This window comes from Mixophyes fleayi, chromosome 4 (assembly GCF_038048845.1).
Source record: "Mixophyes fleayi isolate aMixFle1 chromosome 4, aMixFle1.hap1, whole genome shotgun sequence".
Classification (NCBI taxonomy): domain Eukaryota; kingdom Metazoa; phylum Chordata; class Amphibia; order Anura; family Limnodynastidae; genus Mixophyes; species Mixophyes fleayi.
The window spans coordinates 332,525,532-332,542,068 of NC_134405.1; the positions used below are offsets into that span (position 1 = coordinate 332,525,532).

At 40.1% G+C, this 16,537-nt stretch overlaps 1 protein-coding gene across 2 annotated transcripts in view; it reads left to right on the top strand.

The window, feature by feature from the left end:
- Nucleotides 1–16,281, top strand: part of LOC142153121 (solute carrier family 23 member 1-like) — a 40,409-nt gene extending 24,128 nt beyond the window's left edge. For both annotated transcript variants that reach the window (XM_075210424.1, XM_075210425.1), the window contains exons 4-12: nucleotides 3,803–3,962; nucleotides 5,373–5,554; nucleotides 5,849–5,972; nucleotides 8,456–8,612; nucleotides 11,690–11,943; nucleotides 13,175–13,339; nucleotides 14,740–14,848; nucleotides 15,290–15,385; nucleotides 15,648–16,281. In XM_075210424.1, coding sequence (XP_075066525.1) covers nucleotides 3,803–3,962; nucleotides 5,373–5,554; nucleotides 5,849–5,972; nucleotides 8,456–8,612; nucleotides 11,690–11,943; nucleotides 13,175–13,339; nucleotides 14,740–14,848; nucleotides 15,290–15,385; nucleotides 15,648–15,874 — 1,474 coding nt within the window. In that variant the 3' untranslated portion in view covers nucleotides 15,875–16,281. The remainder of the gene's footprint in view (nucleotides 1–3,802; nucleotides 3,963–5,372; nucleotides 5,555–5,848; nucleotides 5,973–8,455; nucleotides 8,613–11,689; nucleotides 11,944–13,174; nucleotides 13,340–14,739; nucleotides 14,849–15,289; nucleotides 15,386–15,647) is intronic.
- The last annotated feature ends 256 nt before the right edge of the window (nucleotides 16,282–16,537 follow it).

Genomic DNA, 16,537 nt, shown 5'->3' on the forward strand with positions numbered 1-16,537 from the left:
AGCAATATTCGTTCCAAAGTACCGATCGCCGTTTCATTTGATTGCTAAGCAGAACTATAAATCTCGTTCCAATCCTGCAGTGCGTATGCAGTCACGATCAGGATCTCCATAGGGTTTACAGAGTCATGATCTTTTCAGCTGATGGTTATCACAGATGAAGAGCACAGATCTGAAGGTAAATCGTGTAAAACGTGTATAGCGTGTAGCCATGAATTGACATGCTGATTGTGACTTTTTTTTTCAGTCGTTGGTACAATCATTCTAGATAACACATTGGTCGGAATAGGCTGGGTACACACTACAGTAAATTTCTCCCGATGAGAAATCTTTAATGATTTTACCAACGACAGAAAAAGAAAATAGTCCTGATCAGAATGCCGATTCCTGTGTACACACTATACACGTTTTATCTTCAGATCTGTGCTCTTCATCTGTCATAACCATCGGCTGGATAGATCGTGACTGGGCACGCTCCATAGAGATCTATGGACACTGCCGGTCCTGAGTGCTTACACACTGCAGAATTGGAACGACATCGTTCCATCGTTGAACAAAATTTTTAGTCCAGTTTAAAAATCAAATGAAACGATACAATGAGCTTTGGAACGATAATCGTTAATCACTGAAGCGTACGCACTATTGCGATAACGGGCTGAACAATTGTTTATCGTGTGTTTGGCCCGATAGTAGGCTGAAAATCCTGTAGTCCGTACTCAGCCTAATTCTTTTGCTTCTCATTTTCTCTTGCTGCTGTCTCATGCCTTAAACCTTTCTCTCCGATAGCTCCTTACGTCTGCGACTCCATTGCTTTAATCCTTGTCAAATTCTTTCACCAGCTGTCTTCATATATAAGCTGAAAACCTACAATGTATATTGCTCGCATCGTCGCTGGGCTTAATAATTACAGCAATTAAATATACCAGATATGAGAAGTTTCATTTTGTAGTTTTGCCTACCGTCATATCAGCATAGGTCTGCTACTACCCAATCCTCAATGTCGGTGTATTATAATGTGTTTGTACACTGTACATTACATAATTACATTTTGAAGACAAAGGCCGTGTGCAACGTGGAGGAAGTTAGGAGTTTTGTTTTATTAGTTTATTAGATGTTTTTCTACTTTTGAAACAACCTTTTTTTATCTTCATGTAAAGTAATGCTTTCTGCAAAAAGATAATAGTCATAAAAAAAGATTAAACAATAACACAGATAAATGTCAGGTATTTATACACCAGTGTATGGCGGCTGGCTGAACTTTTAAAATGCAAAGTAGAACAACAAGTATATCCCCCGTATCTCCTCTGTTAACTATGGTGTCTTCGTATTACATTTATGAGAAGTGACAGTCTGCTTAAAGTGCTGTAAACATTATAAAATAATTTAATGTTTGATCGGTTCATGGAAAGGACAACTGGTAATAAAATGTGAGAAGAGTTGGACAGAATAAGGACCTTTACAGGAAAAATATATTTTTTTAAATTGACTTGAGATAATATCCATCACCAGGTGAGCCCTGGCAGTGGTACAATGCCAACCTTAAATGGGCAGATACACAGCCACAGAGCATTGGTGAATTCACATCCACCAAAGTTAGTGTTGATAATCTTAACCACACTTGCCAACATACTCAAAATTTGAAACACAGATGACCACACCTCTGGTGAGTCCAATTATGCCCTTTGAGTCACTAAAGCTGGGTACACACTACAGAATTTTCCACCAACTTTTTATGCCGATCGATTTTACATCCGATCGATGGTCCGATCGCTCAGTCCATGGACTACATATTAGAGATGAGCGGGCTCGGATTCCGCTAATCCAAGCCCACCCGAACAGTTCGGATCCGAACGGGATCCGAGCACTGTTCGGATATTTTCGGCGGGCAAAAAAATTGAAAACGAGGCTCTATCGTTCGAATCTCGCGAGGGGTGGGAGGGAGGGCCCAGAACAATTCCATCTTGTACCTCTTTTTTTAGCATTATGTGCTCAAGCTACCTCGGTGCAACCTTTTGGCCTAAAAACAATATTGTGAGGTGTTCAGAATAGACTGGAAATTAGTGGAAATAATTGTTATTGAATGTTATTGAGGTTAATAATAGCGTAGGAGTGAAAAAAAACCACAAAACTGGTTTTTAGCACTTTTTCTGCTTTTTTCAAAATAAATCCGAATCCAAAACCTTACGTCAGGTGTTTTGCGAAACAAATCCGAACCCAAAACCTCAAGCAAATCCGAATCCAAATCACAAAACACGAGACACCAAAAGTGGCCGGTGCACATCCCTACTACATATACACTAGCCTTGTTTTAGACGATAAAGGGAAGAGCCGCAGTCCCGTTAGCGACTTTTTACAGCCATGTTGTCGTGAGCAATGATTCTAATTTCATACACACTGAAGCAACATTTGTGGGGCATGTGACGGTACATGTAATTTACATACACACGCCCCCCCCCCAGGTCGAGGAAGTATCGGAGGGTTGTCGTGGATCAGTCGCAAATTTATACACACTACACAACGAAAAGGAGATTGGAACGAAAATATGGAACGGTACGACCAACCAAATGAGGCGACAATCGTCCATTTGGCCAGACTTTCGACCATTGTGTCACTACACACACTGACCCGACTTTCAAACGAGCGGTCGTATGTCGGCTGGTTGAGCCGATTATTGGCCAAAAACTCTGTAGTGTGTACCCAGCTTAAGTCATGCTGTTGAAGACCAAAATTTATACATTCCTTTTGACCAGATAACACAAGTCACCATTAATGGTGTTGAATGATAACAGCACCTGACTGTATTACCAACATTGACTGACTCCACGGCAGATGTTGACCGTGTCCAGCAGTCACAAGCTGTAACTGTCAACTTTTTGGAGCATAAGTTCCTCTTTCGTGCCTGATGTATAGATATGCATGAATAACTTCAATTAGTGGCTCTAAAAGTGTCTATCCAGCTCCTAAATGACCATGAAATCTGTATAATATTGTGTGTTATTGGCGGAGCTGTAACTTAAAATTACAGAGCTTAGAACAAGAAGGAAAACTGCTGACCCCCAGCCCTCAATTTTAACCGAATTAACTTAAAATATTCATAAACTGTGCCCCCCTTCAGCGCCCATCTCGCACAGCCCTAGTAACGGCCCTGGTTATTGGGCTTTACATTGTTTGTAGCAATGTACAGTTAAGTGATAATGTCATCTGAGGTTTGTGTTCTCATCTCAATCTCAAATCTTTGGCCATATGAAATAATTGAAATATGTCAATGGGCCCATTACAAGCTGTGATCTGCAGCCAATAAAATCTACAATGACCTAATCAGCTGTCAAAATCAAAGTTTATCCTTAGTGGGTGGCAGGCTTAATTGCTGCCCATATATAAAAAATATGCAGCTATATTGACCTTTGCAGTCACCAAAGCCTACAGATCATCGTCATCATTTATTTATATAGTGCCACTAATTCCGCAGCGCTGTACAGAGAACTTATTTACATCAGTCCCTGCCCCATTGGAGCTTACAGTCTAAATTCCACACTTTATAAGATATGTCATAAAACAAAATATTGAATTTGCCTCCATCTGCAGTCCCCCACATTTATAATTTTCCTCATTTATATGCTTGAACTGGCAGCTTCCCATCAATATAATATGCTACATTGTCTCTGATGTATCGTAACAAATTCATGCTTTGCCATGTCTGTGACTTCCAGACACTAATGTGCCTGTTCCGCTAACATAAAGTGTCTTGTTTAGGAGAGAAATTGATGGTTTCAGTATGATTTATCTTTTTTATTAATATTTGTAGGTTACCGATCTTGCAGGGAGGAACCTTTACCTTCCTGACGCCAACTCTCTCCATGCTATCCCTACCCAAGTGGAAATGCCCAGAATGGACCCAAAATGCCACCCTGGTGAATGCCACGTCTCCAGAATTTGTGGAAGTTTGGCAGTCACGGATACGGGAGGTAATGTGTTAAATTTCTTATTACTAGTCAGCAATGGTAAAGTTGCAAAATTTATAGGTTACGTATCATTAACTATGTAAATAAATGTGAATCAATAAATATTTATTATGCCATTTACAACATGGTCGGGATTTATTGAGTGCTACATTCATAGGTTGCTAAACAGATTAAAGGGAAATTAATTGTAAATGTTTCACTGGAAGCAAACACAGAAGAGAATGAACATAGACTTACTGTTTTCTTGTTCCAATGTGATTACCATCTATCCATGGCTGACAGGAGCTGTCTTCCAGCACAGTAACATGGTCTAAGAGGCAATATCTGCTTCAGCAGAGACCATTCAAAGCCTCAGACACCATCTCTTAAAACAAAGGCACCTTCTGTACCAAACATAGACACAAGCTCACGCACATTATTATTATCGTAGATTTGTAAGGCTCCACAGTGCTCTGCAGTGCCGCACACTAGGAAAAACAGTACATACATAAAACAGTGACATACAATGTAGGCAAAATAAATGCAGACATAAGACCCTGCTCATTAGAGAGCTTACATTCTAAGTGGAAGAGGGCACAGCTGAAACAAGAGGAGCGAGTGTGGCTCAGAGCGGAGATTGGGACAGTTATGAGTCTGCATTAGTGTGAATAGTGTTATCTGGGATAAGATCACCTCCAAAAAAGAGATGGGTTTTTAAAAGCATCTAAAGATTTGAAGGCTGTGGGAGAGTCTGATAGAGCGTGGTAGGGAATTTCATAAGTGGGGAGCAGCACGGGAGAAGTCTTGTAGGCGGGAGTGAGAGGTGGTTACCAGAGACGAGACAAGGTGCAGGTCAGAGGTAGATCTAAGAGGGCGGAGGGAGAGTATTTTGATATGAGATTTGAGATGTTTGAAGGGGTGGTGGTGTTGTTGAGGGATTGGTAGGTAAGAGTGAGTAATTTGAATTGGATTCTGGAGGACACAGGGAGCCAGTGTAGGGATTTACAAAGTGGTGCAACAGATGTAGAGTGGTGAGAGAGGAAGATCAACATACACATAAAATACACTAAAACACTTGTGTGCCTATACTAACAAATACTGCACTAATATAAACATAAACACGCGTGCAGCCCTAGGTCACGGACATCCAAGTGCTGCAATTAAACACAGACTCTGAACTATAATGACACTTAACTAAAACACACAACACACTGCAATAAAACACACAGCAGTTTATTCTTTCAATTATACATTCACATTTCTCCACAATTGGCACCTTTGCTAGTAATCCTTAAAAATGGCACAATACCTACTTTTATTTATCTGCAGGTACTCATTCCTGATATAAAGCTGTTACATGTAGGCTTGCTGATATCTCCATTGAAAAATGTCTACCTTTCCTTTGACCTTCTTCTTTATAACTTTTGTTTTCAGGTTCAAGGGGCCATTATGGTTGCGTCTTGTTTTCAAATACTTGTTGGATTTTCTGGGTTGATTGGGTTCCTCATGAGGTTCATCGGGCCCTTGACGATTGCTCCCACGATCACCCTGATTGCTCTCCCACTCTTTCAGTCCGCTGGTCTAGATGCTGGGACTCACTGGGGAATATCCGCCATGTAAGTTACAAAACAAACAAGTAAAAACAGTTCTATAGCAACACTAGAGAATGTAAGAAAAAAAAGTTGATCATATTTTTAGCTTTTGAGTATTTATTGTTAGATTTTGACATGTTTAAAGACGTAATACGAAGAAGGAGAGGTGGTGGTGGGAGTACATATAGGCAACTTTAATTTTACTGTTTCGCTAGGAGAATATTGTTCTGGTACATTATTGTATCATTAAGCTTTTGTAATGATTGTACTTACCAGTCTATTTGTATTGATATATTTCTCTGCATTGATCTCTTTCAGGACTACATTTTTCATAGTCTTGTTTTCTCAGTACCTAAGAAATATACCATTGCCAATCCCATATTACTCGAAAAGTAGCCGGAAGTGGCGGTATTCCAAGACTTACATCTTCCAGATCTTCCCAGTAAGTCTGCTTTAGTAAGATCATACGATAAATCACCGTTTGGACAGATATTGCAAGAGTGCATGTTTTTTTCATACCAAAGCAAATTGTATGATTTGCTTTGCTTTTTTCTAAACTACCTAAAAATTCCGATCAACGATGGAACAATGTCGGGCAAATGTGGAAGCGTGTACGCGCTCACGGCCAGCAACGTAGGCAGATCTCTGTAGAGTGTACAGAGTCAGGATCTTTTCAGCAGAGGCTTATAATAGATGCAGATCTCAGATGTGACTATAAATTGAATAGGTGTGTACGCATGATTCTCCATGCTCATCAGGACTTTCAGTCGTTGGTGAAATGGTTATAGAAATCGCAACTGAAGTAAGATTGCATAGGTGTGTACCCAGCTTTCCACAACACTTATACAAAATAATTTACTTATAGCCGCAACACACAAGTGACATCTTTTCTCCAGGGTTACCTTGGTGTGGCTGTTCTGTTTTAACGTGATTTGTTAACATGTAGTGCAATGACATAGATTTTCAAGTGTACAAAGCACACCTACATACAGTGCTGGAATGCAGAGATGACATTCAGAAACTGAAATCCAGCTCCTAGTTTGCAGAAAGGAGGAATAAACAGACAGAGGCAGCTTGCCGTGACACGGTAGTTAGGATGTGAGTTATAGCTTGACCCATCTATATCTATAAAGATCCAGGTATTCTGAAGAGTAATGTACCTGCATCTTTCCAAATCCAGCTGAACTGGAAGCAAATGTGCCAGGGCTAAGTGTTTTGAACATAAACTTAACTGGATCTAAATGATTAGGTAATTGGATCTATCTGTGTTTTTAAAACAACTTACCTGAATCTTGTTGAATCTAGGGTTACATTTGCAGTCAGAAAATCTGAATCTGGTAAATTCCAAGAAAGTTTGCATTCCAAACTCCTGAATTCGACTTGATGTGTGTATTTTAGCATTTAAAAACACCTTGATCCAGCATGATTCAGGTTAGTGTGATCTAAGAACACCTCGACCCAGCATGATCCAAAAAAAAACTTCATCCAAAAGACTTGGATTGGTCTACTTTCTTTTACATGTAGAGTGGTACCTGAACTTGAGAAGATCTGGGTACTTTTGTTTTTAGAACACATAGATTCAGATATACCAGAGTTTGGGAAGACCCATAAACGTCCACTAAATCTGAATGGATCTGGTTGTTGCCCACATCAACTGTGTTCTCCTACCGCAGTCATGGTTGTGAGTAAACAATCGACTGAATCCTTGTAGTGAAAATTGTGATTGTTCACCCATGAAACACAGTGACCGCACTACTGAGAAAACTATATGAAGCACGGAAGGGAGCCTGTCAGTTTCTCAGCGGTGGCCCCTTCTCCAATAACGATGGGCTTCACGTGGATAATTACTCTCCTGTGAGACGGCGCCCGATGTGGCAAAGAAGGTTATTGCATTATGGGGTCTATTTACCAATGACCGCATAATATGAATTAAACTTTTTAATCCTCATGGCATAGATGCGGATTGAAAAGTTTCTCATATGTATTAAAAAATCAACACAGGAACAGCCGTTCCAAAAAACGGCTGCTCCTGTGAAGATTAACACTTACCTGTCACTGAAGTCTTCTCTTCTCCTCCCTCTGCGGTGCTGCTCGCCCCTCTTTCAATCCCTGTGCGCATGCGCCGACCAGTAAACTCGGGCATGCGCACAGAGATCCCTGTCTGACGGAACCTGAGGCAAGTGTGGAGGGATCACATGATCCCTCCACACATGCGCTGTGCAGCCCTGCTTGTCAGAGCAGCGCTGTTTTCAGTGAAACTTTTCAATTATGGTAATGTACGCCAGCTTCAGATGGCGCCAGCTTCAGATGGCGTACATTACCATGATTGAAAACTAAGTATCAGTCATTGATACATAGCGTTACTGAGCACTTCCCATACACTGTTATGGGGAGTGCTCAGTAAACCGATGAGAGAAGCAAAGCAGCAGATATCTGAGATATCTGCTGCGATGCTGCAATAATACATAGTAATTTAGTGGTAAGTCCCCGAAAACTGCTGTTTTCGGGGATTTACCTCTAAATTAGAGGGGAGAGATCTTTGATAAATAGGCCCCCAAGTGAGAGTATTAGCGGACTCAGCTGGTTCCAAAACATTTCTTAGAACAAGTCCAGCTTTGAATAAAATAACATCAGGCGCACACAGAATTTGGCAATCACTAGTATATAGTGCAGCTGTCAGAAGCTCACTTAGACATCACTAGACGGAGCACTAACAAATTTTGGCTTCAGACATATACACAAATGTGGTTTGTTGTATCTGTCAGGGCTGACTTTTCGGCCTACTTTAACTTTGTTGCTCACTGAACTGGTCTTTTGTTGCTCAAACCAAAAAAGCCGGAATGCCAGGGTTTTGGGCAACCCTAGAATATTTCGAGTAACTTGGTGCAGGATACAAGATTTGTTAACAACTCTCTTCTTGAACAGGTCCTCCTTGGTATCTCCATCTCTTGGCTCATCTGTTATGCTTTGACGGTCACCAACGTCTTTCCATCCAAACCCGAGAGTTACGGGTATTTTGCTCGTACGGACGTTAAAGGAAACGTTTTGTCTGAGGCTCCGTGGTTTCGCTTCCCCTATCCAGGTATCTATATGATTACAGTTTTGTTCATGTATACTTTAAAATGGGACAGCATAAATACTCAATCATTTAATATTAAAGGACCATTAACATTTAACTCTACTCTTTAAATGATGAATTTTACCGATATAGTGCTACCAAGTTTGATAAGAAAATAAAACTGTAAGTAACATCCACGCGTATAAAGTATGTTAAGGTTTCATGAACTTATTAGTACTGAAGATACTTCTTTGATAACGTAGGGATCATTTTCTATGTAGTGTACTAAGGCTGGGTACACACTACAGGGTTTTCAGCCGATTATCAGGACAGTCACATGATAAATGAACGTTCAGCCCACTATCGTATTAGTATGTATGCTGCAAAGATGAACGATAATCCTTCCAAAGCTCAGATCATCGTTTGATGCGATTGTTCAGCAGAACTAAAAATGTCGTTCAGCTATGGAACAATGTCGTTCCAATTCTGCAATGTGTACGCACTCACGGTCGGCAGTGTTCATAGATCTTTACGTAGTGTGAAGAGTCACAATCTTTTCAGCATTTGGTTATGACAGAAGAATAGCACAGATCTGAAGGCAAACCTTGGAAAACATGTATAGTGTGTTCACATTAATCTGCATGCTGATCGGGACTTAACGATATCACATCAGGAGAAATTTTCTGTAGTGTGTACTCAGCCTAACTTATGTAAAGCAATTGAAGGACACTACATGGAGCCGTTAGTAAAATCATCCCAACTTCTGGAATAGTTACATCTATATTAGTGAATAATTAAAATGGCTTTCCAAATAGATAAACCTGAAAGTTAGTTTTAGAGGCCTTTAAAGGACGATCTCTTACACAAATATGTAAATGAACCACCTGGCAGTTTTTAGGGGCTTTAATGCAATGACATTAGTTTTTATTTTTAATCACACCTTGGGCTAGATTTACTAAACGGCGGGTTTGAAGAAGTGGAGATGTTGCCTATAGCAACCAATCAGATTCTAGCTTTCATTTTGTAGAATGCACTAAATAAATGATAGCTAGAATCTGATTGGTTGCTATAGGCAACATCTCCACTTTTTCAAACCCGCCGTTTAGTAAATATACCCCCTTGTGTAGTTGCCTAACAAGTGCAAGTGTTATGGATCCTACCCAGACCAAAAGATATGTATTTTACCACCACCATAATACAATCATATTTGTATCACTTAAGGCAGTGATTTCAAACCCTCCCCAACAGTCCAAATATTAACGATATCCGCGCTTAAGCACAGGTACTTGAAATCAAAATCGCTGAAGCACTGATTATGTCTCCTGTACTCAAGCATGGAAACCCTTAACATCTGTTGAACTGTTTGGGGCTGAAACATGAAAGGAAAAGTTGGGAAGCACTGAGTTAAATGGATATTACTGTAAATTGTAAATATTAATGTAAAGTTCACTAAAAATATCTTGATACAGATGGAACATGCGTAATTAGATTAGTTGAATTCATGCCCTATGGATGTGAGCTAATTTGACATAGCACAAAAATAATGTCATCAGGTAACTGCCTTTTAATCATCATCATCATTTATTTATATAGCGCCAACATATTCCGTAGCGCTTTACAATTGGGGACAAACATAGTAAACTAATAAACAAACTGGGTAAAACAGACAAAGAGGTGAGAAGACCCTGCTCGCAGGCTTACAATCTATGGGACAATGGGAGGTTGATACGTGAGGTTAAGTCTACATTTTCCATTTCGGTCCAGCCAGACTGCAAAGGTAAAAGTGACTCATAAGCTAAATGATCCCGTCACACAACAATGTTGGTCAGGGGGTAGTTGTCTTGTGTGAAATTGTGTCAACAAACAAATGGCACTTTCTGATTTGGCCTTCAATATGTGCAGCCAAATACATGGACGTTAGAGAACCAGGCTTACAACTAAATATCCATATTTTGCCACGTGTGTGGTTAGCTTTATTAGAAGTAATTAATTTTGTAATGTAGAGTTGAAGGGGTTCAGGGTATCCGAATATTGTGGTGGAATTCTGCAGGGGACCCAGAGGCTTCCAAAGACTTGTCATTCAATGTCCCTTCTCTGATCGCACAAAATAGCCATGTTCTCTCCCCATAGCTCACATAACACTCCTTTATCTGCAAAGGCTTCAACTAGAACACACCTCACTAGCTCGAGGTCTCTTTCAACCCTTTCCATTGAATGTACAGAGACGGGGCAGCACGGTGGCTAAGTTATTAGCACTTCTGCCTTCCAGCGCTGGGGTCATGAGTTCAATTCCCGACCATGGCCTTATCTGTGTGGAGTTTGTATGTTCTCCCCGTGTTTGCGTGGGTTTCCTCCGGGTGCTCCGGTTTCCTCCCACACTCCAAAAACATACTAGTAGGTTAATTGGCTGCTATTAAATTGACCCTAGTCTCTCTCTCTCTGTCTGTGTCTGTCTGTGTGTATGTTAGGGAATTTAGACTGTAAGCTCCAATGGGGCAGGGACTGATGTGAATGGGTTCTCTGTACAGCGCTGCGGAATCAGTGGTGCTATATAAATAAATGGTGATGATGATGATGATGATGATGACCTAGGCAGAGCTGTTGTCTCCCTATTGGCTGCTGATATCAACCAATAGGGAATCAGCATGATGTGTTTGTTATGAAGATGTCAACACACTTGAGAGCTCTAGGCCTCCAAAGAGTTATCTGCAGGTTAAAACTCAATATAGCCGACTTGTCGGTGGATTACAGTTGAAAATATAAACTGAGTATATTTTATTATAAGTGGATGCAAAAATATCAAAATCTGTAGAAGATGCAACCTGAATAGAGGAGTGTAGGACAGCTCCACCCATGGGATGTTAGCAGACACTGCGCCTATTTTGTTTGAACTTCAGTATATTAAATGGTGTAACTGCCAGTAATTGTAATCAACAAAGTGAGTATTACACTACATTTTCTAAAGGTTTTTTTTTCTTTTAAAGCTGAAGGTTTGACTAATATCCCAAAAAATTGTAAATATAATCTTTATCTACCATGTTCTCACTCTCTCTAGATATAAATGTCTTAAATTACCAACATAAATTTAATTTGTATTTTAGGTCAATGGGGGATTCCTACCGTCAGTCTGGCGGGAGTATTTGGGATTTTAGCCGGAGTAATTTCATCCATGGTGGAGTCGGTAGGCGATTACCACGCATGTGCGCGCCTTTCTGGGGCACCGCCCCCTCCTAAACATGCCATCAACAGAGGAATCGGGATAGAAGGGATTGGTTGCTTACTGGCTGGAGCCTGGGGCACCGGAAACGGAACCACATCATACAGTGAGAATGTCGGTGCCCTTGGAATCACAAGAGTGAGTGTCCCAGGCTTCTGTCATGGAGGTCAAAAAACAAAGGGCCTGATTCATTAGTGTTCTTATCTGCTGTTTTTTTGCTTATCTTAAGCAAATCCACTCTGTGCATGCCCAGAAAAGGGAGATAAGAAATTTTTCACTTACGCAGTGGATTTTGATTAAGTTAAGATGAAATTCCATCTTAACTTCACTCTTATCTCCCTGTTTCTTCTTAAAATAAGCATCTTAACTTTTGCACAAGATAAGATCACTAATGAATCAGGCCCAAAGTGTTTAAATCTATAAAATTAGGCCACAGGTGAAGCACTTTTGATGGTCAATTAGATTGTTGTAGGCCAATTGACTCATTCTGTGCGTGTAGCCAAAATGACCACCCCAATCAAAATCGAGATCAATGCTGTTAGTTGGACATGATGCTAAACTTTGTAGGCAGATTAACTCAACCTGTCTGTGTGCACGGCCTCTGTCGACAGCACTAAGCCGGTCCCATGTGTCCCTGTTGCGGCCCAAGCGTCAAATCAGTTTGTCCCCCATGTGGCCAAACTAAACAGATATTGTTGTTCTGCTTTCAAACTGCTGCAGTCTTGACCCTTTACAAGATCTTGGAGGACTATGGTCTTGTTTTTCAACTAATTTAAGTTTTATCATGAGAACTACACTAGGATAAAACCTCAGATGTTGTACAATTAAATGAACGTTTTTAGAGAATACCTAAAAATAAATGCACATACATGTGTAGTTACTTTTGGGGCTACTTCATTAAGGAAAGTTAAATAAAAAAAATGAGTAAATAGTCTACTGGACAAAACCATGTGACAATGCAAGGGGGTGCAAATTAGTTTGTTTTTTCATGTAGCACACAAATACTTGATAGCTTATTTGTAAACTGAAATTTAAAGTTGATATGTGTGTGCTACATGAAAAAACAGACAGTATTTAGCTAATTTGCACCCCTTGCATTGTAACATGGTTTTGTCCAGTAGACTATTTACTCATTATTTTACTTAACTTTCCTTAATGAATCAGGCCCCTTTTCACAATTTCATTCAAAATGAAGCCCTGCACATGTAGGAATTACAGTTCATATAGAGGAGCATAACATATATATTTGCATCTCTCTAAGGGATATTCTATAAAAAGAGAAATGTAAATTTATCTTTAGGGTGGTTTGGCCCAGCGGCACTAATTATTATAAATCTGTCCTGGTCTGATATTGATCTTTGTCTTTCAGGTTGGGAGTCGGATGGTGATAATTGTCGGAGGGATACTGATGCTCCTTATGGGCATGTTTGGCAAAATTGGTGCCGTGTTTGCCACTATTCCAACTCCAGTAATTGGAGGCATGTTCCTGGTGATGTTTGGAGTAATATCAGCTGTTGGCATTTCCAATTTGCAGGTTAGTTGAATGACACATCACCAAATCCAATGTCTAGGATCTCTTGGTGGGTCTGTCAAGAAAAATAATATATGTAACGGGGTAGAACCAGGGTTCTCAAACCATTATAGATGGAGAACTCCAGCCTCCAGAAAGCATCCCCTCCATGTATGAGTGGAACCCTATGGCTTCTATACTCTTGGCCATCAGTTTATGTGGTGGTTCTTCCATTCTATATAGTCTCCAAGACTCCATGACTGGACCACATTCAAGGTGGAAAGAGCCAACAGTGTAGGAGTGAAACTGATTGGACATCCTATGGTGATAGTGCAAAGTGAAACCTAGCAGTAGCCCCTGAACATTCTCCAAGCTTGGAGTCAAGGATTATAAACTGAAACGGGAGGACTTGACAGTTTTTGACCAATGGTTCTATTAGTTGAAGAAGGGGAAGGTACTACCTACATTTGTTTTCTGAGACTGTAATTCTCATTTAAATGGCCAATTTAGAAAACAATACAAACTTCTAGAGCTGAATAAAATAGGTCTTCTGTTAACTTGGTACAGATAATGTGGCCATTCAGTTGCACTATCCTTATAAATGCTGATAGATGTTGTCAATTTACCCTGCTAAAGCAATCAATACAGTAGCCAGAACTGATATTAATACTAATAAATATCTTTATGTAGAATACCAAGCAATAACTTTAAAAAAATATCCCTTCACTGAATTGTAGCTCACTATGAAAGCACAGCAGTTTCAGTTCAGTAAACGGCTAGAAGGGGAGGCTTTGGACGAAGCCATACCTGCTGTCAAGTTTGATGTGCAGAGTCATATCTGGTGCCAAATAAACTATTGCACTGACCATTTTCTGTTTTCTCCGTTTGAATTGTGATTCCATCCACTTTGGCTAGGTCCCACTGTTAGCCCTATTCCTGCACAGTGTAGAGCGCAGGACAGGAGTTTGTGTGTAGAACGCAGACAGGAGTTCGGTGTTGAAGACTGCAAACCTCCAATTCCAAGGAGTGGAGGCCTTTAATTGCCAGCAAGTGCTGCCTCTAACCATTCACATGTATTTGGTGTAGCTTAAGGTTGAATTTGGGGGTAGGAGGGTGTTATTTGGGAGCAGGAAAATGTCTGCAGGAAAATTCTGGTAGGTGAGTGCACTTACACCATGCAAAACTTGTAGCTACAAATTTCTTTAAAGCAGGGTTTGTGCTCTAATGATTTGTGGATGAGGCTAACACTGTAGGGCCTCACTTATGTTACTAAAGGATTAAATCAACCAACTGTACCAATTAAATCAAACAATATTTTCCTAAGGCCCAATCAAACGCAAATTGCTGTTTTTTTGTGACACTGGAAACGTTGAAACCTCTTTTTTTTGTAATCATTTTGTCTTTTGCATTTTTATTTTTTAAAGTATGCGGACATGAATTCCTCAAGAAATATATTTATCGTTGGATTTTCCATATTTTCTGGACTTACGATTCCAAATTGGGTGAACAATAATAAATCACTTCTACAGACAGGTAAAAACAAAACAGTTTGTGATCAACCCAGTTCAGTTCATGTTCTATAGTAATTTTATTGTTTGAAAGTACACAATGTTCACACTTGTGCCATTGTCCAGAAGTTATCCCTCAGCACTTTGCTATGATATGATCACTGCTAGGAGGCTGGGTAGCAGAGTGGGATCTCCGTGGGAAAAGGGTGGTGGGACCTTGATAAGGAAAGCAGAAACAAAAATTTGGGGGGTGGTATTTGGATTACACGGTTTGAAATAGTGTCCTGCTCATCTAATTTGGCACGTATTGCAATGGCTCTAATCAATCTTCATAATAGCCATCGTGATCTAGAACTCTTAGAATGGACATAGATGACGCAGATCCTTGGAGTTGCTATCATTGCCCTATCTAGACGAGTCTGGGTCAATACTGTGAGTGTAACTTACTTTTTACGTTTGTGCCCAGGGATTGTGGAGTTAGACCATGTGATCCTGGTGTTGTTAACCACAGGAATGTTCGTAGGAGGGTTCCTAGGATGCTTTCTGGACAACACCATCCCAGGTAACCATGGTTCTTCATGTTAAATATTGCTCACTTCTGGAGCACATTTGTCAACCAGCAATTAATTTACCTCTAATTTACTCCCTTTACCTTCCTTCCACTTGTCAGCTACACATCTTCGCTCGCCAAATCTTCACTTTTCTCATCTTGCTCACTCTTTCATTTTATGCTTGTTAATGGCCTTTTAACTATATAACAATTCTGGTAGGTGCTTTGGGTGTTACACTGACTCTTCGTCAAACTGTCTCTTACTGCTCGACAGGTACAAAAGATGAACGGGGAATAAGTGCATGGAAAGAGATTAATGGAGAGACTGAAGATGACGGTTCCGATGTTGGGGATGTGTATGACCTTCCATTTGGCATTGGCACCAAGATCTGCGCATTCTCCTGGCTTCGATACATTCCATTCTGTCCGAAACCCAAGGAATTGCCCTTTGCCACCCATGAGAACAGTGACCTGAATAGCTACACGGAAACTAAGCACTGATGAGTGTTGACTTAAGCAAATCTAGTGCTTTATATCAAGGACGATTCATACGTGCTCTCCATAAAAGCTATAGAAATTCTAGGGCTTCTACTACCACTTATTGGGTCAATTGCTACTAATCTCTGTACAGACCTATTGATGGGGGCCTGAAAGTTAACTCGGAATTGGAATGCCCCGTAAGTCTTGAATTTATGGTCACTTTTCCTTAAGCAATGAAGTGGTCCCATACCTGGGTTATAAAATGACTATGAGACGAAAGGGATGTTACGTTTTCGGCAGTATAAACCTTGACCCAGAAGAATACACCGATTAATCACTCCTCACCATAACAAATCAATGAGTGTAATTATGTTACTGTGATATTATTTTTTATATAAAGGAGTTCACTTGAACAGAAAAATAAATCCTGACACAAATGTCTTATACCTTCTTTTCAATACACTGCTTTCAATAATTCAAATGTGACTATACAATAAGAATTATAAAATGAGGTGTTGCTTTCAATTGAATCTGATTTACTAGAGAAATATGAAAAAAAAGACAACATAAATTATGGGTGCACTAAATCCAGGATTCCGTTCAGCAGAATCCTACAATTCATTCCTGGCTTCCACTTGGCTCCTCGATACCGATCTGTCAATGTAATATTCTGAATGACAAAGC